Raw genomic sequence first — 27,840 nt, 5'->3', positions numbered from 1 at the left:
AAAATCCACATTAATATATATATACACATATATATGTATGTATATATACGTCAGTATGTATATTGAGTGTTTCTCGTTGTATATGCAAACTGTTTATTAACTGATAAATTTTGTTTATTAATTAGATTTCGTAATTTGTCTTGTAACAGATTATTTGCTGTTTGTGAAAGATATACAATTTGACAATTAAAATGAAAAATATGCTATTTTTTAAAAGAAAAGAAATTTATTGAATTTTATCCATATAATCTTTCTTCATTAAAAGTTCAGAAAAACAATTTTCCATTGATTTTCCATATAAAATTATAGTTTCTTCTTTTTCTGAATTGGCAATATTTTAATAAATCTGATTTAAATATTTCTTCATTCCTCGTTTCATACAGCACACCAGAATTTCCTGAAAAGCATTCTTTTGTATTAAATCATGTAAAATTTGCGAATGAATTGAATCCTAAATACAAAGTGCTATTAATTCACATAAATTCACAAACCGAATATTTTTCAATTTTGAAATTCATAAATATAAAACATAGCAGAGCTACTTCATATACCTGCAGTTTTTGGTAAAAAGAAATTGTTCATATTAAATTAAGCTTTATTTATTAAAATTTTATTTCTTATCTTTTTTAATATATAATACAGAATCTAATTTAAATATTAACGCTTTCAGGAATTAACTGGTTCAAATGATATTAATTTCAGTAAATAACGGAAATCAAACCAGCCAGGTAGTTTACGTCTACAAATGGGATCAGACATCTGACATCAGACAATACTAACAAATACATTAGTTGAAATAAAATTGTTAACGAAATGTAAAGCAGCATTATATATATGTATATATTTATATATATACAAATACAAACATATTACGAGACACACAACATCAAAACAATAAAATGTTTATTTCTGAATTAGATAATAGAATGAGAAACAAGACATCTTACACTACCTAATCTACAATGATAAACAATAAGGAGATAATACTTCCCAAGTTAATTTGGAAGCAAGTTATTAAGGTAAAATTTTAGTGATTATTGTAAAAGATTTTTATGTGTACCACTAACCTATAAATGTGCAGTTCGTGAGTTGAATGATATCTTATTTTTGCTATGGATTTCAAAAATGTGTTTTGATCAAAGTAATCAAATATTGATAAAGCTGAATGTATGACAAATAAATTAAGTAACATATTATATAACATCTTTCTCTCGTTTGAGTTTATGGAGTTTTATGGACTTAAGATATTTCCAGTCATATATGTTCTAGAAATTAGTCAAGTTTCCTAATTAGGACTTTTGTAATTTCGTATTCTTACAGTTCCATTTGAAAAATTAATCATTAAGGAAAAGGAATATTTTTAAAAAATTACTGAACGAAATCACGTTACTGAACTAACACTATGAAAATATTCGGATTTAAAAGGTACTGAAAAAATCCTTTATTATTAAAGCAATGGCAAATCAAAAATATATTGATTAAAAAAAGAAATAAATAATAACATTGAATAATTTCGCTGATTAGTAAAAAGTCTAAATATATTGTTCATCTTCTTATAAACTTGCAGAATTTAAAACAATCTAACATCGTTATTGAGATTTTCACTTGAAATTAAAAATCATGTGTTATATGAAGATGAAAGTTTTTAAAAACGTATTTCAAAACCTGTCTTGAAAGACAGAAGTACATTTAATTTACTCTGAAACCAAAATTTAAAATGCAGTTTCTTTTATCAATTTATATCTAACTGATCGATATTTTGGGAAGTTCGTATAACTTAGCTACATAATTCTAACTGCAAACAGTATATTCAAACCATCGATCACGAAATAATTTTTAAATGATGTCATTATATATATGTAACAGCACTCGGTAATATGACCAGTGTATTTACTCAAAACATCATACGTAAATACGGCCTTGGCTCATAGTACGATTTTTATGTTTACAAAAATGTTGACACTTTCAAATGTACAAAGGTAATAAATATAATAATGCAAGTGAAGAGTACTTGGCAATAAGAATATTAAATATAAATTTAATAAAATATACCATTCTTCTGTTAAAAAGAGCACCCTTTAACGTAAGTCCTTCATTTTCACTTTGTAAATACAAATAGATATACAATCATTCAATTTGATAGAATGCAGTTCTCTGAAGTTTTATATCGTTTCTAACATCCTTACTGCCAAGTACCAGAGTTATATAAATTGTAATATACGTGAGAAACTGCTAACTGACAAAACACTCACAATGAAAATTCTCGCTTACAATATTACACTGAAAATTTACCCTTAAGAAGAATGTGCATGGACTCTCCAGCGAATCAGCGCATGTATCGTAGTTGGTGCATGGTATATGAAGACATTTGATTTCTATAACAAGCTCAGACCTGTTCACACTGGTGAGTTCTGTGAGCAGGTAACATTTTAGTGGACACAAATCCCGTGCCAGTACCACAGAATGGAAATGCATTGTTTTGTCTTACTGTCACTCCATTGACGAGGATGTTTCCCGTTCCACAGCTCAAATTGGTTGACAATGTTTTATTGCTTGGCCCAGTGCTGCTCTGATGACTACTGTTGTGAGTCAGAACAGAATGACTCATGCTAAATGTTCTTCCGTGAAGTGTCTGAACTGAACAAAGTCTGTTGTAAATTTCCTTGAAATTCGGCCTGTGGGAAGGAGAATCATGCCAGCAATCATTCATGACGGCGTATACATAGGGTGGACAATACTCTGGTCTAGGTAGAAGTTGGTGAGTGCAGACAAGGTCAATAACCTCCTGATTGTCACAGTTAAAATAGGGCCTAATGCCATAACTGAATATCTCCCAGAGTAGGACGCCATACGACCAAACATCACTTTCTGTCGTGAAAGTGCCATACAGGAGGGATTCGGGTGCCATCCAACGAACTGGTAAAAGCGTGTTCCTGATCCGAAAGTACTCAGATGCACAGCTATTTCGGCTGACGCCAAGATCTGATATCTTCACGAGAATGTTGTCCATAAGGGAAGTTGTATTCAAACCAGCATTCAGGCAAGTCTGGGATAAGCTCGTAGGGGTTGTTTCAACTGACACAAGACAGTTTCGGGCAGCTAAGTCTCGATGGACATAACGTTTACTTGATAAATATTCCATCCCTTAAATTAAATGCAATAAAAATGAGATTACTTATCAAAAACAATAAAATAATTTTTAGAGAGCAGGCGTCTACTTTAACCTACATTTTATTTACAAAATATATTTTATTGAAGTATTTTTGTAACGATTTTAACATGTAAATGGCATGGATTTAATAAACAGCACATTCTAACTGAAACATAAAAATAAATATCAGTATTTAGTAAAAGAATATATGACTATTTTAATACTATTCTTACTAACACAATTAGAAATAATTTAAAATATACTTTTCAGTAATTAGTAATTTAAATTTATATATGAAATTTAAATTGAAATCATTATGTGAAGATTTAATTGAAGCAATTATTTGTTTTAATTCCTTCAGTTAGAAAATAAGCGCTTAAATATTATTCAAAAAATATATGGCTATAGTTATTATGTTTTAAAATCATAATTTATTTTCGATATTGATAAAATTCAAAAATTGTACCAGTACATTTCAAGATACTAATTTTAGATGCATTAAATAACATCATAGTTCTAAAGTGATCATGAAAATTTATCGCTTTCATAATGTAGTCATAGTATTTATAATATTATTTGTGAAAGGAATACTTATAAGGGGATTTAGTTCCATATTTTGGCCCTATGTCTTACGAGTATTAATCATAGCCGGTAGAATATAACTAAATAAACAGCTGAATTAAATATTCCCATAAAATATTGAATGATTAATATTTTAATTATGTCCCTAATATGGAAACAAAAGATTATATCTTAATTTATTAACAGACTAATACCTGAAACACGATGTTTAGACAGGCTGTAGGATTTTCTTAATGCGAATTAGCTTCATCATTTTAGGCGAGATATTAAAGGGAATTATTGTAAGGCCTCTTAACATGTTTTCGGAAAGAGTAAGTATTTATACATTTACATTTGTTTTACCTTTTAAGCTTAGAATCTCTTTAATTTATTCACACTGGTGTGTTTTCCGGGGACATTATTATTAATAGATACATCAGTATTGGAAATATTTTAATACATATCTTATTTTAAATTTTTAGATAGAGAACTTCACAGTTTCCGTATATTTACGTAATTTATCCAATTTGCATACATAAAGCGGATTATCTCATATTACTTATCAAGAACTTCTGTACAAAGGCATTAAGAATTAATAAAACGCATCTATGTAAAGATATTAACATTTTCTATTCACAAAATGTTACGTTTATTTTTAATGTTGCGTAAAAGACGTTGTGTTTATTCCGGAATGAATATTGAATATCTTAAGTACAGGATGCAACAAATTAAGTTTGACCATTATGGGCTTACGAAATTCAAAATATCTTCTTTTTAAAAATATAGATACAGCTGGAGCATACGGTTTTTAAGCTTAAATTTTAACATAATTAATTGCTCAATTTTTTTATTTCCTAAATTACATAAGCTTCAAGTTGTACAACCAGAAATATGACTGGTAATATTTGACTGTGTCCTGCATTACTTCTTCCCTCCACGAAGCTACTCCACGATGCTATTTGTTAAAAAAATTGTTTAATCTCGCAGCCGATCTAAGAAAAAATTCTTCTGGATACTACACCTTTTTAACATCTTAGAATTCCATTGGATAGTTAAATGTAAAGCTTCCTACTCTGATCACTAGATCTCTCAATTATACATTATTATTAGAGCACTACTACGCACAATTACCTTTTGCGATAGCGAAAACATCACGCTTATGCATATAATCCACATTACTGGAGTCTTTAAAAACAATCTTAGTAGTACTCATAAACCCCTTAGTATAAAGTTGTCCAACAATAAGGGAATATAAATTCATTGTTGCACGTGTACTTAGTTGGTTGCGTTTTGAAACGAGATCAGCATTTTCCATAGTCTGACATTATCTGTGATGGTAAAAGATATATCATATTTTTAATCAAAATTATGTTCACGCAATAAAATGGAACTGAACTGAATTTAAAGTTCAAGAGCGTCACAATAAAACAATATAATAAAAATCACTATATCTAAAACTTAAAACAAATGTACGTATTTTTCAGAAAAGCTTCTCTTCTCTACAAAGGAATTATGTAAGTGTTTACAAAGATAGACTTTTAATTTAGATGTTAGTTAAAATACCAAAATAAAATTCACACAAATAAATCCATATTCTATTTCATTTTAAATGACAGATTTTCATTCAAGGCTGCAAGAAAAGATAAGAAAACAGGCTGCAAGGAAAGATAAGAACAAATAAACAATATATATTGGACAACGGATATGTATCTGATCATACTTACCAGACGCAATTTGCATAGCTATCGCTAGAAAATCTGACAGTTCTAATATTTGAGGTGTTCCATCGTCGCTCCTAGCAGAGACATCTGAATGAGGTGAGTGCACCAGTAGAAATTCATGTAAATCACATTGGAACATATACTCGAAAAGCATACAAAGTGGTTCCTCTCTTATACAAACAGCTACGAGACACACGATATTTGGATGCTGCAAAACTGCAACTGTTTCAACTTCTCTGCAAAAGTCTTGCCGTGTCTGAGTTGATGCTCCCTCCTTCAAGGTTTTGATGGCCACTGGCGACACAATAGTTGTGCCAGAAGCGGATCTGGGATGGTGCATTTCGCCCCTGAAAATTAAACTGCATTAACACAGACCCCACACAAAACTTCAGTCCCAAAACTAAAATAAGTTTCATCTTTTAAATTAAAATTTACACTTAATTGTTGCTTCAAAGCCTCAGTAACATTAAAATAAGTCTCATTAAAATAAAATTACAGCAATACCAGCGCAAGATTTTAACGTTCAGAAATTTCAACTAAATATGGATTTGTACTTTTTTTTTGCTAATCTTAATCGTTACATTCTTGTGAGCTCTGGTCTCTAATCGCTTTGCATTAGATGTATGTCATTTTCTCTTTTTAGTTGTTGATATTCTTTATATTTTTAAGAATAGTCAACCTTGCCATTCGTGAATTGCATCTTGAATTGCATTCGTGAGTACCTAATGTACTTCTGTTTCCATAATCTAAATAGGCTTCTCTGTACTCCAATCTTGAATCACTCATAATAATTATAATACGATTGCTATTGCTCAATCATCAAGGAGCTGGCAATTCTGCTGCCACAAATAATAATAACAGTAATCTTCAGCGATTCCAAAGTCGCTAAGGATTATTTTGACTATTATATGTAGTACGCTCCGCAAATCATTCAAACTGGGGCATATTCGCATGAAAAATTTAAAATTTTCGAATAAATACTATGTTAGTGAGAAATAAAATATGGGTACCTCATGCATCAAAAACATTTTTGTAGTAACTGCATTAGCCTGAAAAATTTTCAATTATTTTCCGAACTTTTATGAAAGTTAAGAGTTAAATATATGATCAATAACCCACATTTTGCCAAAAATCGAAGAAATTAAATTTTTTGTTGGAAAGTTCTAATTTTGTCTTATAAATAAGTAAGAAATTTAATAAATTGATACACTTGAGAAATTTTTAATCTCTTTGAGTCTACAGGCTGCCCTATACATAGGACGATAGTCAAATCCAGTACCATGAAGCTACAAGGCTTTATTTTCTTTCAAGCGCTTTCCTTTGAATGAAATGGTAAAACAAAAACTTGAACATAAGCCAATATTGCATTTTTTACAAATACTTGTCTGTCTCCTAAAACAAGTTTTTAATTGACTACGGTGCTGACGTCCATCGGGGATTTTGACACGCATGTGATCAGTTTGCATTTTCAAGAAGTCCGGATTTCCTTGCTGCACACCTAATTTTCTGCCATGGATTTTACTCGTACTGATAATCCCAAACAGCTGACTGTTATACCAGTCGATATTCTAGAAGATCAAGAACTTAGGTTTTGTTGAATACTTTTGTTAACTTCCAAGATGCAACTAGTGCAGTTTCAAAAGCATTTCGTAATAGTGGCAAATACCACATTTTACCTTGTATAAGGGAAACATACGTTTTCTTTATACAAGGATTTATTTCTCAAACAGATCTACATTATCCTTGTATAAGTAATAATATATACTGGAATATCAGCTTTCAGTCTTCCACCTTTGACTTGCACCCTGTATCCTCAAAATTAGGCATTGATACTACTCTATTATCGTTTCAAAGAACCGCTGAGATTTCATTATTTGAATTGAATTTCTGATCAGGTCAGAACTGTCAGATGTTCTAGCCATAGCTATGAAAGTTGCGTCTGGTAAGTATGATCAGATACATATTTTCTTCATGGAAAGTTCATAAGATGAAAAAATATTGTCCATGTAAATTTTATATTGCACTGGACTTTTCACAATTGATAGCAAACTTTCTACTAGACAGAGGATCTTTCCGTTTTTGGTTTCCGTTTTCGAGCTTCTGTTGGTTTTTATGCTCTCACTTTCGATTCGCGTTTCATTTCCATTTGATATTTCTCTTCACAATTTTTGCTATCAGATGCACCATGTTTCTCTTCTGCCAACTTTTGAGATATAGATTGTTTTACATTTCTCTGTGCTTCTTGATACGGAATAATATGAAAGGAATAACCATCATAAGAAGTTAGTACCCACATTTTGTATCCAAATTTTACTAGTTTTCCTTTCACATACATTTTATAACCACGCCGATCAAAATAGCACACCAGTCATCTATCATTGCTTGGATGTTATGAAACTGCACCTAACTGTTCTAAAGCATCATTCGGTATAGCATAATTCGGACGTACTGTGTAATAGCGGTCCGAATCAATAGTCACTAGTATCTATTGTCACTGGAATGAATGTATGGCTTAATTTTAAAATATCTATTTCGTGGCCTTCAAACAAATAAAACGTGTGAAACGGCCTTCATTCGATTTTCTAAATATAACTCTTTAGAAAAGGGAAGGCGGAACAAGAAGTAGTTGACCGCTTCATTTTACAGCAAGGAGGTGAAATGGACCTAACAATTTCACTCGAAAGGGACGTAATATCTTAACGTCATATAATAGCGTATATTACAAATGTTATATACCCTCTAAAAAGAAGGCAAAGGAAGGATATATAATATATTTTTCTTTCTGATTTTTTGACGTTCACGATAAAGGAGACCTATCGTATTTAAAAATGAATCAACACTTTTTATTTTACTCTTTTTCCTCTTTTTTTTTTAATGCGTTCAAACAGTGAAGTGATAAAAATCAAAATTAGTCATTTTTACATGTTTTTAAAAAACCGATTTGTAAAATTAAAAATATAAAAGAAAATGCCTAATATAACAACTAGTTTTCTAGCGATAATATAGTGTGAAAGAATAGTTGAAATATCGCTGATATTTTGTACAGCTGTCAAATATGCACTGTCCTGTGTATAGGATAATGGTAAAATATAGGATCAAACATTAAGCAAGGTATATGAGGACAAAGTGATGGGCTGAATTTCATTAAAAGAACAGAATATTTTGATAACAAAATAAAAACATGCCATTAAATGTTTTGCAGCAACTAATGAATCTTGAATTCAATTTTAGAAACAGAAATCAGTCTATTCAAGAACGCAAGTTCTTCTATCTTATCCATTTAATTTTATTATGTCTCTTTAATATGTTTTGCAGCATGAAACAGTAAGTAAGATATATAGATATATTTTTATCTAAAATGTTTCGTAATATTTACCATCTGATACATTTATATTATTAAGCATTTATCTACGTGAGTAAACTGGTTTTCTAAACTCTTCAAATATAACTTGACGGAACCTCAAATCTGATTTGACGAATATCTTAATTGGAAAGATTGAATTGTTTAGCTAATAAACAATGGAAAATTTATATTTACATGATTTACATTTTATATCTACAAATACCTAATACATAACTTTCAGAGTACCTTTTAATACAAAGGTAATATAAGTTACATGCGAAGAAACCATGCGAATACTAAGCAACTAACCCTTCGAACGACGCGAATAAGACTCGGACTAAAGCAGGTATTTTAAGGTTTCATGCCATTCGATCTTTGAAGAGCCGGGAAGAAAAAGAAGAGTTATTTATTATGTGAACTTTAATTATAGTTTTGATTATGGACAGACATGTTACACGTATTAGTTATTTCAAATCAAAGGGTGCGGCCTCTGAAGTTGCAGTACGGTTACTACATACACGTCATTAAACGAAGGAACTTATATATTTTGTGTTTCATTCTCCAAAGAAATGTGTTAGCACGATCAATAGTTATTCTTAGAAAACTAGATTGGACTGAATTCTAAAAATCATGTAGTCTTACTTGGAAAAAAAACAAAAAAAAAAACATAAAAAAATCGTTCATGATAGCAACTTATCTGTCTTTGTAAAACGTTAAATAAAAAAATGGAAATTAAAAAGAAATGAAATAAACACCATTTATTTTATTTTACCTGAAAACTTTTCCATATATTCCGTCTCCAAGTTCATGCAAGAAATGAATCGATTGAGGAGATACTTCGTGGATTCCAAGGGGAATTCTGGGAAGAAATTTCTGCATCTCGATTTGTTGGGGATGAGGATGATTGGAATTCTGGTGATGGGTAGGTATCAGTTGAGCAGAAGTACTGTGGGGCGATAACTTTGAAGAACATGTCTTCCGCCGTTGTCGCTTGCACCATAAACCCATCAAAACTGAAATAAGTATTGCAGCCACCAGGGAAGGTAAAAAAATATACAGCCATGCATACTCCGCTATAAAGAAGAATTGCTTATTTAGGAAGAGTTTAAATTAAATAGAAAATGCGTATATATATATATATAGATATAGATATAGATATAGATATTTAAATAGATAGATAGATAATGTATAATACGAAAACTTTCCATATAACATCTCCAAGGAACACAAATTCAATTTAAAACCATGAAAGAAAACAATATTAGCCAGAATTTAAATCAGTATTTTAAATAGTAATTTCAACTTCTAGTTTAAAAGTTTTGCAAAGAAAAATCTTACATCACAAAAATACCAAAACCAAAAGTAAATTCTAAACATTAAAAAAGTAGTTATTGTCACTGATCGCAGATTAATCGACTTATCAAGGGGATAAAGCAATATATATATATGTATATAATTATGAGTAATTTAAAATTCTTAAAATTTTCTCTGAAGCAGCTAAGTAATAAAATAATAATTTATTATTAGAAGAGGTAGTTATGAATCTCCAAGCAAAAGAAATTTAACTAATGCTATAAATTATTAAAAAGAAACTTTAGTAAGTACTTTTAAGTAGCTTTCCAAATCAGTATCCAAAGTTATCTAGAAGAACACGTTTTAATGATAACTATGTTTCAAATATAAATATGAATTATTATTTTCACTGAGGTTTTTCTTATCATCTTTACTTATTAATATTTACAGAAATGCTATCAATCAGAGTGACGCTGAGCCTCAAAAACTGCTTCTATTATATATAAATATAATATATATATAATACATATAAATGAAAATAACATATAAATATATAAATATATATAATACATATAAATGATTATTAGCAATATATGAAGAAACATCACAAACGAATCCATTCCACCAATAATAGAATAAGCCAGAGATTTAGCAGTAATTTTTGGTGTGTGTGTGATTATAGCAAAGCCTCGATGGCTATCTGCCTATTAGGAGGGATGCCTTCGTGGAGGACTTTCTAAGGAAACTGGCTCGTATACACGTTACACATGGGGAAAACCACGAAAACGCCCATGCAGCCAGCCCGTTCGCGGGATTCGAACCTCGGACCGAACTACCAGTGTTCGGCGATTTTACCGCTCGGCCGCTGGTGGGCCTGTAATTTTTGGTTCTTTCCACTTTGGGGGGACTGTTAATCAATAAGTAGGTAAATAAAATATTTTTTACGATGGGCTTTATTGATTTTGTTTTAGTAATGGTACATTACTAAAACTAAACCAATAAAACAGTAAAGAAATAACAATGATAATCACATTAGTTAATGAAAATATATGATTATCATTGCTATTTCTTTTGCTGGTTCTTACCTTAGATTGAAAACAAGAGGAATTCGATATCTAAGGAAAATAAATATATGCTGAGATTGTTTTCATTAACATTAAAAGAAAATCTGTGACTACCAATTAAAATATGGAAATGGGTTATCTAGAAAAGAAATAACTAAATGTTCAAAAGTGTATCTCTGTGATTATCGATCACATATCTGATGTGTAGTAGTTTTAACTAGTACTGTAAATTAGGTACTAATTCAAACTTAGATTTTCACAATCTTCAATTTTCAAGACTAGCAGTTGATTTTAATACATATAAATATTTCTCCTTCCTGCCATGATAAATTTTATTCAGAAAATTCAAGTGTTCTTTCCACTGATTTCGCAGTGGAAAGAATATCTGAAACAATACTTTTTTCAATTACAATATTTATTTTTACTAATAAAGCGATACTTTTTTCTTTTAAATAATTTATATTTCTTATATTCTTCTTTGTGTTTCCGTTTAAATCATGACTTCTGTGAACCTATGAATTCCGATAAAAAGTTTATACTGCAAAAAATTCTAAAAGTCCATAATGCAGTTTATTAGTTTACTGCATAGTAAAGACTTGTGTTATTCTAAAATTCCATAATTCAGTATATTAGTTTACTGCATAATAAAAACTTGTGTTATTCTAAAAGTCCATAATGCAGTATATTAGTTTACTGCATAGTAAAGACTGGTGTATTGTTCATAATACACTATTAGTTTTTCTATCTATTTTGGTTTACTTTATTGTAAAGATTACGTATTTTTGAATGATTTATTACTTTAACTTTTGCCTATTGTTTTCTATATCTATGCATCTTGTTTTATTTCACTGTAAATATTTTTTTATTTTAGCTGAATTCGTGTAGTACTCCTACTTGTTGTTTTCTACATTGCTGAACCTACACGGCTTTCAGTGGAACAGAATAAAAAATAAACAGCAATTATTCTCTTAAGAATATTTCTCATATAACTATAAATACTTGTTTCAGTTCTTAATGCTGATGTTCTTACTAATATTTTTCAAATGTTTTAAACTCATAATACAAGCCTGTACTTGCAGGCTTATAATATTCAAAATAATGACATAAAAGTACTTATAATGTAAAAATACATCACTATTTAAGAAGTATTTTTCTTATTTAATCTTTAAATTTCAAAAGCTTTTCAGAGAAGATACATATCTTTAAAGCTGTTACAACTCAAAACGCTGGAAAATCTGACAAATCACCTTAATTGTGTTCCCAGCTTTGGGGGAACTTATAAACTCGTTAAGGATGCCTTTCAGAAGATTACTCTAGAAATCATCTTTAGTCGATAACTGAAGTTCACGAAGCGAAACTTTAATTATGGTGAAGCGATTAGCGATCTCTTTTGTGTTTTGCATCAATCAAGAATATCGGAATCGATCTTCGTAGATTCCTGCATCAAAATTTAACCAATACTTATGACATATATATATATATATATATATATGCAGTCTTTCTTTTTCTAAATGTAATTATAGATCTCTTTTTTATACTTACGCGAGGTTGTAAAAATGTCAATATATAAATGTCATTTTTAAGGCACGTTTGTATAATGAATATTTTTATAATATATTTATCGCATTGAGATTACCTGTAATTTGACTTATGTTAGTTCAGATGTGATTTATAAAATTCAATTATGTGTACGTTAAATAAATTTGTATTAATAATAACATATGTTTGGAGAAATTGTATTTGGTTGTAAGATCCAACAAACTCCACTAAGCTGGCAAAATGCAAAATTATTAAACTGACTACATATATGTTGAACGTAGTGTTCTGTTCCCTAAACTAAATTAAGCAAAATTATACAGTACATAGCTTGAACTAAATGCTAAAAGTTTCATAGTATTGAGTTAATATTAATATATTCATTTTAAATATCTGTAGAAAAGTGTATTTAATTCAAATGTCTATAGAAAATGCATTATAAATATTATATTTTATTGCTAATGACTTATTTGCAATATAAAGGACATTTATGATTTGAGTAACAAAAAGGAAAATCTGGTTAAGTTGTGAAACAATACTGTCATTTAGTAAAATAAAATGTATTCTCAGCAACGCCAACAGTAAAGTGTTACGTTAGCATACTTTGAGTTTATAATATTAAATGTAAATGATCTGCAAAGCTAAACAATTCCATTAGGGTACCTTTCTATTGAAGCAGCTAAAATTTTACTTACCACAACGAGGGATATCACACACTTCTCTTCTGATATGAGGATCAGATATGAAGCACCAGGGCTGTGTCTCCAGACCTCCAGGATTTCGACAATAATTATGACCCCCGGAAAGTTCATCGTATTCAGCAACTGGACTCCAACTCTGGCATTGGTGAGACGAGACAGTATGTGAGACTGGACCTCTGTAATCTTCTCCCCTACCCTCGTAACAAGTTGCATCTATGAGGGAAAGTATAATCATTAGTTGTAAAACGTACCATGTATGTAGCCCATTTGTAAACTGGACTTAGCTTAGAAAAGAAGAAACAAATATTTAATTATAAAATTATTATTTACAAAAAATATATAGAAATGAAGGAAATAGAAGTAAGGCAAACAAGATAAATTTACTTGCCTTTCTCTAAGTGGACAGCAAAAGACAGCTGCCGTCTACACTACATTTGATAATGAACTGGCACTAGCATGATGAAGCCCTCAATAAGTTATTTAATTTTTTGCATATTCTGAGACTATATTAATAGTAGATTACTATGTACGCTGTAGCACGCGTACAAAAATAATTTGTTTCTTACAGCAACACGACTAATTTCTTATTCTTCTCGAATCCTAATTTCACTAAGAATTAAGCGATATGTGTTGAAAGATTAAAGCAAATGGTGCGAAAATTGTAAAAGCAGATCACAGTTTTCTCTAAAGAAACAAATGAGACAACAAAATTATTTTGGTTGCTCAATATAATCTTATTTGTTAAGACTTTTTCTATTTTTTCCGCAGAATGTTAAAAGCATATTTTATGCTTCATGTTATTATTTGATCGCATATTTCAGGCTATATTTCTACTTTATTATTCATGAAGATATAATACCGTTTCAATAGAATTCTTTGTACTTCATTAAAAACTAAATTTCATCTAAAAGCCAATTTGTTTTCGCATAGATCTAAAGCGATTAGAATATTTCACTTTGTGCTTTCTAAAACATTAAAATTGTGAAAATATATACGCTAATCCCTTACTTTATTTAGGTTTTGCTTAGCCTTAATAATAAAACAAATAATAATAAATATTTCTCATGAAACACTTTGCTACATAGGTGACAGCTAAGCGTTTCTTAAAAATTGCATGCAAAATAATTTATATTAAGGCAATAGAACTTCAAGAACATGTTCTTATCTCAAACGCCACTAAACTTGTAACTTAATGCACATGTGCAATACCGCTCTGTCATTTAGCCGTCTCCATCACGGAGCATCCCGGTAAGAATTCACCGCAGAGGGTCGACTGAATTACACCCGCGAGAAAAGGGAACCTCCGTTCTTAATTTAGAAGAACACCTAAGCGGAGGGAACAGAGAATCTTCTATCTCTCTTCCTCTACAATCAGCATCTCTATGGAACTTCCGGTTCAACAGTATTTTAAACGTCTCCATGCCTCAAAGACACTATACACTAAAAATACCCATGGTTTCTCAAGAAATTAGGACCCAGGTTCTATTGGCAAGTTGGCAGTGAGCCGTGCCATCTTAAAAAATGTATACAAAGCACATGCAAGTGTTATTGATAGATACTTAAATAACATTAAATAAGCTTACATCTCCAAGAATTGCTTAAAGAGAAAACTGCTCAAAAATTTCTTTTCTTTACAAAAATCAGGAAAAATAGAGGAGCTGGCTGTAACATTAAAAATGATTTAAATACGTAACTAATGGTCATTTTTAAAAACAATTAACTTCGCCGCGGTCTTTACTTCAATAAACCTCACCCACACTACTCTTGCTTTATGGTGAATTCAACTTTCATGGCCATTCTTCTGTTCCCTTACAAAACTTCAAAGCTTTATTTTTGATATTTGACATGCTGGAAATGATTCTTTTGCTTTCAAAGTAGCGCTGCATAAATGATCACACTTGTCACGCAGTTGCTATATACAACCGATTTTCTTGCAGTAAACGATGTAAAACCGATAAGCAATCGATTTTTCTAACGGTGCGAGGAAAACATTTCTTATGTGTTAGTTAATGTAACATTGACACGGAAAGGAAGAAGATTACATGCAATTCACGTATGATACAGCATCAAAGCTTAAAGCATTAAAAGGTGCAAAACAAAGCATTTGAATTTTCATGGCAAAAAGTTAGATATGTAAGGCAACTCACGATAAAGTTGAGGCTGCATTATGCGGATGCTAAACGTAAATAACCATTAAGGTAGCATTTTAACTTAGTTTTTTTAAGTCATGCCTAATTCAACTTCCGAGCCAGGTCTGCTGATTCTTAAAAATTTCAACAAGTAGGGAAAAATGCGAAGTATTCATTTGTCAGTTTAAAATGTCCTAAATGTTGAAATGTGAGGAAACATTTACGTTTAGGAAATCTGTTTCGAAGCTATTTCCATATTTCAAAATCAAATCCTTTGTAATCAATTCCGGAGACTGAAAAGATGACTATGAGAATCTCATAATTAAGAATAGTTTTCCACAAAAAGCTACTTGCATTGAGAATTCCATGTAAAGATTGTTTTCCTCCATTTGCTTTTGGAATTTCTCCTTTTACTAGAAAGCTAGCTTTCTTACTGAAAAACTCGTGTTAATTAAACTTAAGTACATTTCCTAATTAGAATCGAGAGAAAAATTTGTTTAAGATTGGTTTACTCAGTCTTAAGCGTTTTACAGATATTTTGGGCTCACAAGCTAAATAAAAATTTTAAATGGCCCTTTCTAATAGCATGTTGTACAAACCTGATGTTATTTATTGTGCATTTAACTCATGTCATTTGTAATAAAATTAACTGATAACACTTTGCAACAGTAACGTAATTCAATAAAACCATCGTTAGGTAGCGAGTGAATTGTAATTAAGTATCGAAGTACGTAAATTAAAATATAACGCTATCTTTTAATTAGAATAATGATTCAACCCTTTAAATTAAATATCAGTTATAGATAGATATATCACAACTCACATAAATTAGATGTTTTACAAATTAAATCAAACCGAAATATTGCTAAGAAAAAATAAAAGTTTAAATTATAATGATGTACTTATGCTGATTTTAAATCTCAAATTTAAATCATTAGCTGCTTTAAGTGCAAACATAAATTAAAGATATTATTGAACATGGAATATCAGTAATCTGAGGACTGTAACTTGTGAAGCCGTATGAAAGTCTCTTAGAATGGTAGCATTTCCCAGGAAATATCGGTAATAAATTCCCTGCAGTGTAATGTAATGTTGATGAAAATGGAAACGTTAAGTTATAGCTGTTTCTGACATCACATAATAGGCACTTCGATGTAGAACAACCTTATGCTAGCCATTTTCTAATATGCAATTCATTTCTTGTTTAAAATAGTTCATATTCAAAGCTTAATTTTATCTTAATTTCAAATCTTATTTTTATTTGTAAAAGAACTTTGCCTACTTATTGAAACTCTGCACGACTTTTTAAGTGCATATTCCCTTATAAGCATATACTCAAAAAATCTGATGTGTACACCACATGACTTCCTTGTACGGAATATTAAATTATACGCATACGCATTTTTTCTTGCATTTTATTTAAACGTATTAGATTGAAGTAAACCTACTTCGCCGACAGCGCATAAACCACAATAGAATAAATGCATTCTTTAAAATTCACTTTGTTTACCATAGTGACACACTGGCGCTAGGTTTACTTAACAGTATTATATTTCATTCATACTATAACTCAGAATGCCCAAAATGTATATCATTTAAAGAATTATCTAATCGTTGCCACATGTTCTATTCAAATACTATAATAAAGCTAGAACTATGTATAAAAGAAATTAAGCAAACAAAACAAAACAGAAACAGTTTTTCACAGATGATTGAGTATTTCTCATTTAATTAATTCAGTTCTCACTTCGCGAGAAAGCAAAAATACATAAAAACTCAAAATATGTATATTAAAAATTACGAAGTAAATCTCAAACGCTTATTTCCTCGAAAAAATTCCAGAAAGAATTAAGCATGATTTAATTGGCAATAATAAATGAATGCGTTATCTTTGTTGTTGCGAAGCTAAGTTTCTCTAGATTGGCAACAAATTCACTAGTCTCCTGTTTCAAATGTAAACATCAATGGCCGCCATTAAAAACAGGTTTAGCGGCAATTAAACAACTTTAAAACTGCTGATAATTCTAAAAATATTGCACACAGATTTACTAAAGGCATAAAATCCTTAACCGGAAGATAAAAACAACATAATTCAATCATTTTTAAAACAAAAAATGTGCAATTTACAAACATATAAGTAAGTAAGAAACTGAGATCACTGAGCCGGGTAATAGAGTGGATTTTATATACATAAATATATTTATATACGTTTGGTGCTGCCGATTGCAACCAAAATACGAGGTGCACATCTACATGTTATTGCCAGTGGCAGGAAAGGTGGGACTCAGCACCCACGGGTAGAAGGACCTACTCTTTTTTTCCAAAAGTGGGAACTGTAGCAAAAGTCACGAACGGTGCACAGACCCACTTTTTTTCTGGACATGGACCATTCCCTACCTATTTAAAGAGGTTCCACTTAAGCGGAACAGAATTCTGTGAATGTGGAGAGGTAGGTGATCCAGATCACTATCTCTTTCATTGTGCATCCACCAAACCTTATCACCTGAGGAGACCAAGTGATTTATTTTGGCCACAATGGGCAGAAACAATCTGCAAGAATAGTATTGCTAAACGCAAATTGAATGAGGTATTAAAGTACTGTGCACAGAGTCATGCAGGCATAAACAGAGCGAACACTTCAGAATAATTGACAATTACTGCACACATCTGTACCTTGTACGCTCACAATTAAAGGATCATCTTAGGGTAAAGACTTCCTCGTGAATGACATAACATTAGCTTTATTACCATTGCAGAACCTTGAACTGTTCAATGTTTGTGTGATTTAACCACATTGGTGCATAGATTCTTAATTTTTCATTGTACACATCTTTGTGACTTTTAGATTACCCTACAATTAATAAGTCTCATAACTGAAAGAATCATTAAAACGTATTGTAAAAATTACTAGTTATATAACTGTATCATTGTTGAATTGTTTCTATTCCATCATTGGCAGAATTATATTTATTTATTTACTCAGCATAGATGGAGGCATAACCTATTGTTACCTCCCCCCCCAAAAAAAGGATTTTTTTTTTTTTTTTTTTTTTTTTTTTTTTTTTTTTTTTTTAAGTTAGAGTACAGAATATAAATTGGATTATGCTTTATGCTTGAAATATCAATGTTCAAATCATGTTGTTAGTAGTTCCACTGTATTTGCTAACTAGGAATGGTTTTGAAAAGTGTATTGTAACCTAACCTTAGCATTTTTCATTTATAGTATTATCTTTGGGTACCTGCATCAATAATGAATAACAGTGTATGGTTTGATTAACATTGTATATTATTTCTTAATTTTGTAATTATATGGCTAACTAGTACAGTGTGAATTGTAATCAAGATATAGAGCTACTGTATTTACAGTAATTGTTCAGTATATCTGTATAAGTAGTAGTATGAGGTTATGCGACTTTAATGCTTATATATTTTGTAAATTTTGTACATATATATAATATAATCACAATGTATTGTACCCAATGTAAAATGCAATTCTAGCCGAGTTTGTACTTTTGTAGCTTATAGTACTAGAGTGTAAAGTTTCGTAGGCATTGTATTGTACTCGAAATTGTGCGATTGAAAAATGATCTAATATTATCGTATTATATTTATAACCAGGTTTACTATGTCTTGCATTTATATAGGATATTTTATGTCTTGCATTAATATATTCTTCTATGTCTTGCATTTATATATGATATTGTTAAAATGTATAGTACTCAGTGTAAAATGTAGTGTGGTCTAGTGTAAAACATTGAAGTAGTATTGTAGTGTAAAGGAATTATAGCAACATTGCCCATGTTAAAAGTAGTGTAGTATAGTTAGCAGCGTAGTAGTTAAAATAGAACTTGAGTTAACAACCAGGCAGTTATAGATACTAAAAACCTATGTAAAATAATGAGTGATTATGAAACCTAAGATTTTGAAATAATAAATGCTGTCGGATCAGCGAGTCATGATTAGACAGCATCAGCCAAGTGGAAACAAATACCGTAAGGCTTACTATAGTTAAGGGCGGCAGTCCACTTGAGCAGCGTTCAGCAGTCCTATATACAAAATTTCAACGTTTTGAGGCTACTCGTTTTTGAGTTATGCGAGATACGTACGTACGTACATAGGTTCGTACAGACGCCCCGAAATATTCTCTTCAGAATTAATTTTAAAGCAGTTTTATAATTTTTTTGAAGGAAAAGAGTATTTTATTCTGTCCTTACGTACAGATATGACGCAAAAATATCATTAAATTGCATTCGATAGCGGTCAAAATGGATATTTTCGTTGAAATATGCTGCCTGAAACTTTTCGCGATTACAATACTTCCTTTTTACTTCGTACAAGGAAGTACAAAGCGACAAACATAAAATATCATTTAATAAGTCGGAATATTTCATCATTTAATTCTACTTAAATATTTTCAAAGGCTTTAAGATTTTTTTTTAAATTTTTACTTTAACTGACTTCTTTATATTCATTCTTTCAACTTTCCACAATTTGAAGTTAATATTCATCATTTTAATTCTACATTAAATAAAATGCAATTTAAAATTTATTATAACTTTTGTCAAATTTTGAAGAAATGTTATACTTTCCGAGTGGATTTCTTTTCAGATATGAATTATCTTTCAAAGGAAATAGTTCAGATTTTATATTTTTCGTGATAATAATCTCTTTATGAGTTAAAATAATAAAAAAAGAAAACAAATATTTGTACATGTGTCTCATGCAGTAAAACATAAAAACTTCATTATTTATTTTTAAGGTAGCAGAACGGTGTACATCTTTCAATGTTCCTAAATATTCCTTATGACCTACTGAAGCTAATTTAACAAAGAAGCAAGTAGAACTTAGAGAATTATTCTAATAGCTCAAAAAATGAAAGACAGATCTCCTTATTTAAACTTCACCTAACAGAAAACTCAAGCATGATGTATTAAAATATTTATTCAACACTTTGAATAACCTCCTTATGGAAATTTTAATATTTGCTAAGTTTTATATAATGCATTCTTTAACTACATAGACATCACCTAAACTGTATTGAACAGAATACGAATTTTTAAAAGACATTAATTCCTTTTGCTTTACTTTTGATTTGGTTTATTTTGCAATAAAAAATATTATAAGGGAATTTAAAACAACACGTGCAGTTTATTTAAATGTTATAATATTAATGATATTTAATAGTATTTCCTGAAAGTCGCATTTCAGTAAAATGGTGCTTTTGCCTGAACCATTAATATAAAAACTCTGAAATATCTTCCTGTAAACCATGGAATGAATGTTTGATTAATTGAAAGCTGTCAGCTTAATATTTAATGTTTGATTATTTGTTTGCAGTTTTAAATAGCCTTAAGCTTTCGCCTCCTTGTTAGCGACCAAATGGATGTTGGTAGTTTACCACAAATATGATTCCTTCTCCTGACACCGGTTTGATATACACAATTCATGTTTTGCTCCATGTAACAGGAATACAAATTTAGAGCTTTTAAAAATATTTCTACAAAGCTTTTCTCATCAAAGCAAAACACCCGCGCGTACTTAGCTATACTAATAGGAGAACAATTTTGTATTCAATTAGTATGTGCTACATTTGTATCGCATATACGCATCAACGAATCTATATACAATTTGTAAATTCTTAACTAATATTTTCCATTATCTTGTTCACAAATTGCTTTGTGGACGTTCACTCCAGCTCTTGAGATCAAAGCTCCAGATTAATGTTTATATATAATAACTGTTCATTTATAGCGATTTTTAAGATTAAATAACTGATAAAGCTTCCAGTTATGAGAAAAATGAAAGTAACTGTTTTTCTGTTAAGTGTATAAATTAATTATGTAGATTAAAGATAATCGAATTCTAATAATTTTAGAAAGCATTTGAATAGTTAATTGTGTAATTAACTTAATATTTTTAATGAATTTAACAATTTGAATGCATTAACGAAATAAGGGCCACAGTTTTACTAGATAAGAATGCAATCCAGATTAAAAATACTTTTCTTTCTTCAAATTCAAACGATAGCATTTACGAACGATTAAAAATGGGAATAAAAAAGTGAAAGGCAATAAAAAATTCTCGAGTTCTAACAAAATAGATCATATTTGCACCACTTTAAGGTATGAGACTGCAATACTTCATGAATAAGTAAGTGAAAGCCTATAAACTGGCAGCAAAATATGTGTCGTAATAAACCAGATCAACAAATGGATTTGCTTCGTGTTTCGTGCCATACTTACTTCTTAGGTAGCTGTAAAAGAAAAAAGAAAACGCTTTTTCGCCAGTTGCCAATGAAGTGAATGCTATTTCGCTTATAGAATCACTGAAGATGCTTTTCTCAACAATTCCGATTGCTTCATAAATTTCATAGGTAATTTATTTAACTCAATTTGCCTTTTTCTACTCAAATGTTAAGTAATTTGAAATACGTTCACATTGAAACCAAAAATTATTAATTAAGTTTGTTATTATTAAATAAGTTTCGACATGGTGTTAATTTATGCTGAAATAATATCATGTCCTTTATTAATGACAATTTAATTTATAATGAAGTAATATCATGTCTTTTATCAGTAAATTGTGTTTAATATTTAAGCTGAAAGGCTTATCATAAAATTTAAGCTGAAAGGCATAATTTATCATTGCATTATATCGTACACTGAAATCTTCACACTAAGATGTGACTTCAGTTTTTTACCACCCAACAGCCTATAACAGGTAAGGAAGGTAATGTTCTCGACCCAAAAAATATGCAGTAAATTTTCAGCGAATGAACACGGTTAGGGTCTCTTTTACAAGTTTTACAACGAAGTCTGTGTGTCACAATTATTTCCCACGTGAAACCTTTTCGAGTAAACTTCAAAATTTTTATTTTCCTTATTTCGATTTCTGAATTTATATAAAGAGGTCATTAGATTTTGGGTAAAACTGGACAAACGAAAACGGTACTTCAATTGAAAACCGTAACAGATTTTAAAGAACAACCGGAAGTGGTATTTTTCTCGAAGCCTCTAACAGTTTATGATGAAAAGCTATATTAAAATATAATCCAAGCTCTTTAATTTAATTATATTAATGGAATAATAATAATAATTAAATTTATATTAGTGAAAATTACACAATGGATGTTGGTCAAAATTAATAAAACGGAAGTGGTACTTTACTTCAGTTCTGAACAGATTTTTATGAAAATATAGAATTACTAGCAGCTTCGCTGCCAGCCTTCGTCTGGCTTTTAAATGAACCGGAAAAATGGCTGAAGGGAACACCAAACGTTAAATTTAAAAACTGCGTAGAATTTTACACTGCAGAACAACTTCATAAAAAAAGTTATTACGTATAACAAAATTACAATGAAATAAGCAATATCCCTTAATACAAATATTAATTATCCTAATAAATAAATTAACCAACTTCCCTTTGCAAAATCCTAAGAACTCAAATAGTATAAAGGAGGTTAAGAACTTTGTTTCCTAAAAAAATAACTCAAAAATTAACCAACTTTCCGTTGAAGAAAAAAATCATGCAGAACTTTTCAATATCTTACAAACAGTAAAATAAGCAAAAAATAACATGAAAGCAATTCAAAAAACAAAAAATTCCGCGCAGAATTTTACTCTCTGCAGAACAACTTTATCAAAAAAAAATCAATAAAAATGTATTATATATATATAAAATGACAATGAAATATGCCATTCCCTAAAAAACAGTGACATAAGAAATACGATGAAAATTTTTGCCAAACTGATATTTCTGAATGAATGAAACTATTCAAAATGATGCGATTTTATCAATAATCTATCAACAACAATAAGAAAGGAAAATTGTTGCCAAAATCACATTTTTAAAGATGTGAGATGTGAGAAGTGTACTCGGAAGCTTCCTTTAAATTTTTTTTTAAATACAAAATATTATCATATTACCAAAATTCTTTTTGTAAAAGCAGTCGCAAGGATGAAAGTTTAACGTGTCCAAAAATCAAAGAAAAATAAACTGTACATTTTTAAAAATAACTGTTTTAGAAAAAGTCCCGTTGAAAAGGTGTTAAGCTCCCTTTGTTAAATAAATTTGTATTTAATCGATTTATTGAAACACGAATTTTTTTTTAAGTTCGTAAAATAGCTAAGTGCCTACGTTTCATGACGATGTGAAAATGGAGTGTGTAGAGTAAAATCTCGCTTTCCTATAGCCCATTATGTCTCAAAACGACGCGATTTCGTCACAAAACATAAAATAAAAAAAATTCTAATTCTAATTTCGAAAAAATCGTTTCGAGGTGCACTGGCTCTTTCTTGTCTAGATGCAACTTTCCGTTGAAGAAAAAAATCATGCAGAACTTTTCAATATCTTACAAACAGTAAAATAAGCAAAAAATAACATGAAAGCAATTCAAAAAACAAAAAATTCCGCGCAGAATTTTACTCTCTGCAGAACAACTTTATCAAAAAAAAATCAATAAAAATGTATTATATATATATAAAATGACAATGAAATATGCCATTCTCTAAAAAACAGTGACATAAGAAATACGATGAAAATTTTTGCCAAACCGATATTTCTGAATGAATGAAACTATTCAAAATGATGCGATTTTATCAATAATCTATCAACAACAATAAGAAAGGAAAATTGTTGCCAAAATCACATTTTTAAAGATGTGAGATGTGAGAAGTGTACTCGGAAGCTTCCTTTAAATTTTTTTTTAAATACAAAATATTATCATATTACCAAAATTCTTTTTGTAAAAGCAGTCGCAAGGATGAAAGTTTAACGTGTCCAAAAATCAAAGAAAAATAAACTGTACATTTTTAAAAATAACTGTTTTAGAAAAAGTCCCGTTGAAAAGGTGTTAAGCTCCCTTTGTTAAATAAATTTGTATTTAATCGATTTATTGAAACACGAATTTTTTTTAAGTTCGTAAAATAGCTAAGTGCCTACGTTTCATGACGATGTGAAAATGGAGTGTGTAGAGTAAAATCTCGCTTTCCTATAGCCCATTATGTCTCAAAACGACGCGATTTCGTCACAAAACATAAAATAAAAAAAATTCTAATTCTAATTTCGAAAAAATCGTTTCGAGGTGCACTGGCTCTTGTCTAGATGCACCTATGTACCAAATTCCGTAGCCGTGGGTCTATTAGCTTACGCGCAAGCGCGAACGAAAGACGCACACACAGACAAACTCTTTTATTATATGTAAAGATGACAAAATCCTAGAGTTCTTATATCTGGTGTTTAAAACGCGCATATAAATATAGAATGCATATGCAATCATGAAACATATTAAATTTTGACTATATATGATGAACGGAATGGCTACTTTATTTGGAAGTCTTAACAGAGTTTCTTGTAAAAATATAGAACTAATAAGAGTTTAATATAAAATAATGCAGCACATGTTAAGGATATTTGTATTACAGCTAGACATGATATTTATTTATATGAAGTCGTAAGAGAAAATAATTTTTATAACAGCATTTCATTTGCAAACTTCAAAATTCTTGTACTTTGAAATTCAAAATTCTTGTATTGCAGACATGCTGCCAAAAAATGCACTTTTTATTCTTTCGCACTGCTGATGAGAATATATCAGATTCGAAAACACATACTGCTTTACTTCTTTGATTCCAGAACGCACAGTATTCAGTACTGAGCTGTCACTCTAATACTAATGAGCATTATTTACTGACATCTAAACAGGGCGGATATATACATGCAAATAAAAATTAATTTAGATTTGCTGATACTATAGAAATAACATAGAAGAATATTAAATTATGCTATTTGTTTCTTTATGGCTGGTATGGTTTGGTATATTTCATTATGACAAAACACGTAAAGGGGATGGATAACCTTCGTAGAGAACTTTTTAAAGCAAATTGGTTTGTATACACGTTACACATGGGAAAAGCCACGAAGACGCCCGTGCAGCCTTTCGCCTGGAATCGAATCAGTTCGGAATTATCAGTATTCAGCGATTTTACCGTTTGGCCGCTACTAGGGCCCGTTTCTTTATGCCATTTGTTATTTATGGTTACTTATAGTATTTGGCATTTATGGTTAGTTTTGGTATTTATGGCATTTACAATATTTGTTATTTATGGGGTTTTTAGAAGTGATTTTAATAATATATTATTAATATTTAATGTTCTTTAATTTAAAAAAATTAAATTATATGCTATACAAGTACCCAATAATTTTTTTTAACAAAAAGAAGTAAAGGGCAGCCATTTGATTACGTCGATACAAGTTTAGAAAGCCAGTTTCTACTCGTGGTCAATCATACTGAATAAAACATAATGCAAACATTCATATTACATACCTCTATATTTATTTATTGAAAGCACTAATTAGATTTCGTTTAGAAACGATCAACCGGAAATGATGCTTTACTTATAGACTGTTGCTGAAACATGGCATTGGCGGAAAGTCATGTGCTGGAGACATCAGTTTCTTAATCTTCAAGATTTTTGTTCTACTTATCCTTTTAACACTTCAGAGTAAATATTTTGAGGTTACATTCTGCAACCTGCTGTTTCCAGATGCAGTATTAATATTTATTTTATTTTTGAAATTTTATCGCTATTTTGAATAAGAAAAATTTTGCAGATAGATGTCTTTCTCTGGAAATAGGGAACATAACCCTTTGAATATATAATTTCAATTTAGAACATGCATTAAACAAATAATATGCATATACCTTTTGCTGAGCATTTTGGTAAACATCTCGGCCGAAAGAGTAGTAAGGTTTTCTTTCTCTTTAGAATTAGTGTACCACTAGAATAGTGTTTAGTTATAAATAACTATCACAAGAAGCTTGCAGTGGTATTCTAGATTTAAATTAGATAAGATTGAAATTTTCCTAGTGAGAAGTATTTTTAACCTGATTAGATTTTAGAGTCATGTAATTTACCCAAAATTAAAACAACCAACAAGTCAGAAAATCTGACCTGAAACCAATCTGACCTGTCTGTAATAAATTGCTTGAAATTCAGTCAATGAAAATATTTTCACATATTTAATGCATACAATGTCTCATTCCAAGCAGAGATATATTTAATGCTTTTAAAATGCTCTTTTCTTGAGATCTATATCAAATATTTTCATGAATAGTGTAAATTTAATTATTTAAAAACACGAATGCATTATCAAGGAAAGATTTTTCGTGAAATTATTGAAAATGTTTCCTTCTTCATAAATAATAGTTTCTAGTGTTTTGCAAATTCATTAAAATGCTTCCAACGTGTTAATTTTAATAACAACAAAGTAATTAATGCAACACTTTCCGACGATTAATTATAAGACATAAATTTGCAGTATGTAAATCCAATAAAAATAACGCTGCCTTTCATTTCCTAACACACATATGGTTATTATTTTAGAACACAATGATCACGAGAATAATAATACCGTTAAGCTCATTAATTCTTAATACATGGGACGAAAATGAGCACCAAGAAAATGATAACGTTATTAAAACATATCACAGCAAATAATTTAGATTTTTGAAAGCAAGCTACGAACAAAAGAAACTATAAGCTCACATTATTATTCACTTTCCCTTGCTACCTTCTTTTCTTCATTTCCGAAACTGAATGTATTCCTTTCCAGACAAAGAAGATAATTAGTGGTTGACACGTCACAGTCTGTGAGGATAATGGCAAAATAATTGAACTGCATCCGCCATATTTGTTTTGAACTTCATTCTCTTCAACAAATCGTTCATTTCGATACGTACCACAAAAGAATTCGGAATGAATTTGAATAATAAAAAACATTATCATTTGCATGCAAATGAAGACTTAACGAACTTCTCATTTTACATTCCAGACGAACAAAGGAAGAATTACAAGCTATGTAAAAAAAATTTGTGTTTAACTTAAGAGATAAAAAACAAATTTCGAATGAAATGGAATAAAGTCTTATTTTCATTTAAATTAAGTATTTCATGGAGACAAAGTGAAAAAATAAGAAAGGAAATCATGTTGCTGTTGCCAAACAGTGAGACGAATTTGTAAAGCCATTGAAAATAGAAATTTGAACGTTAAAATTTAAATAATTGAAAAAACAGACATTGCGGAATGGTCTTTCATCTGTTAATATCAACTTATTATCCTTGTAATTGATATTAAAGTAACTTTGAAAATCCTAAAGTATTCAAAACTTCATTTTATTTTACTTCAATGGAAACTTTTCATTTAAACGAATGCATTTGAAGACAATTTCTTTTTCTTTCTAAGACATGTCAAGCGAGTAAATTCCCTGAGCTTCCGAAGAAATTTCATTTTAAATATTTTCTCGTACTTAAATTTTTTAGGAGGATTTAGTCGCACACGTAA

At 30.0% G+C, this 27,840-nt stretch overlaps 1 protein-coding gene across 1 annotated transcript in view; it reads right to left on the bottom strand.

Moving 5' to 3' along the window:
• Positions 1-206: 206 nt before the first annotated feature.
• Positions 207-27,840, bottom strand: part of LOC118189344 (inactive tyrosine-protein kinase transmembrane receptor ROR1-like) — a 547,474-nt gene continuing 519,840 nt past the window's right edge. The window contains exons 8-11 of the mRNA XM_085825243.1: positions 13,365-13,583; positions 9,549-9,849; positions 5,437-5,780; positions 207-3,144 (exon numbers count right to left, since the gene is read on the bottom strand). Of these exons, the coding sequence (XP_085681369.1) occupies positions 2,387-3,144; positions 5,437-5,780; positions 9,549-9,849; positions 13,365-13,583 (1,622 nt within the window). The 3' untranslated portion in view covers positions 207-2,386. The remainder of the gene's footprint in view (positions 3,145-5,436; positions 5,781-9,548; positions 9,850-13,364; positions 13,584-27,840) is intronic.

This window comes from Stegodyphus dumicola, chromosome 10 (assembly GCF_044657685.1).
Source record: "Stegodyphus dumicola isolate Sdum_Otavi_A_Nest chromosome 10, ASM4465768v1".
In the NCBI taxonomy this organism is placed as follows: Eukaryota; Metazoa; Arthropoda; class Arachnida; order Araneae; family Eresidae; genus Stegodyphus; species Stegodyphus dumicola.
This window is presented reverse-complemented; position numbering and strand designations above follow the sequence as displayed.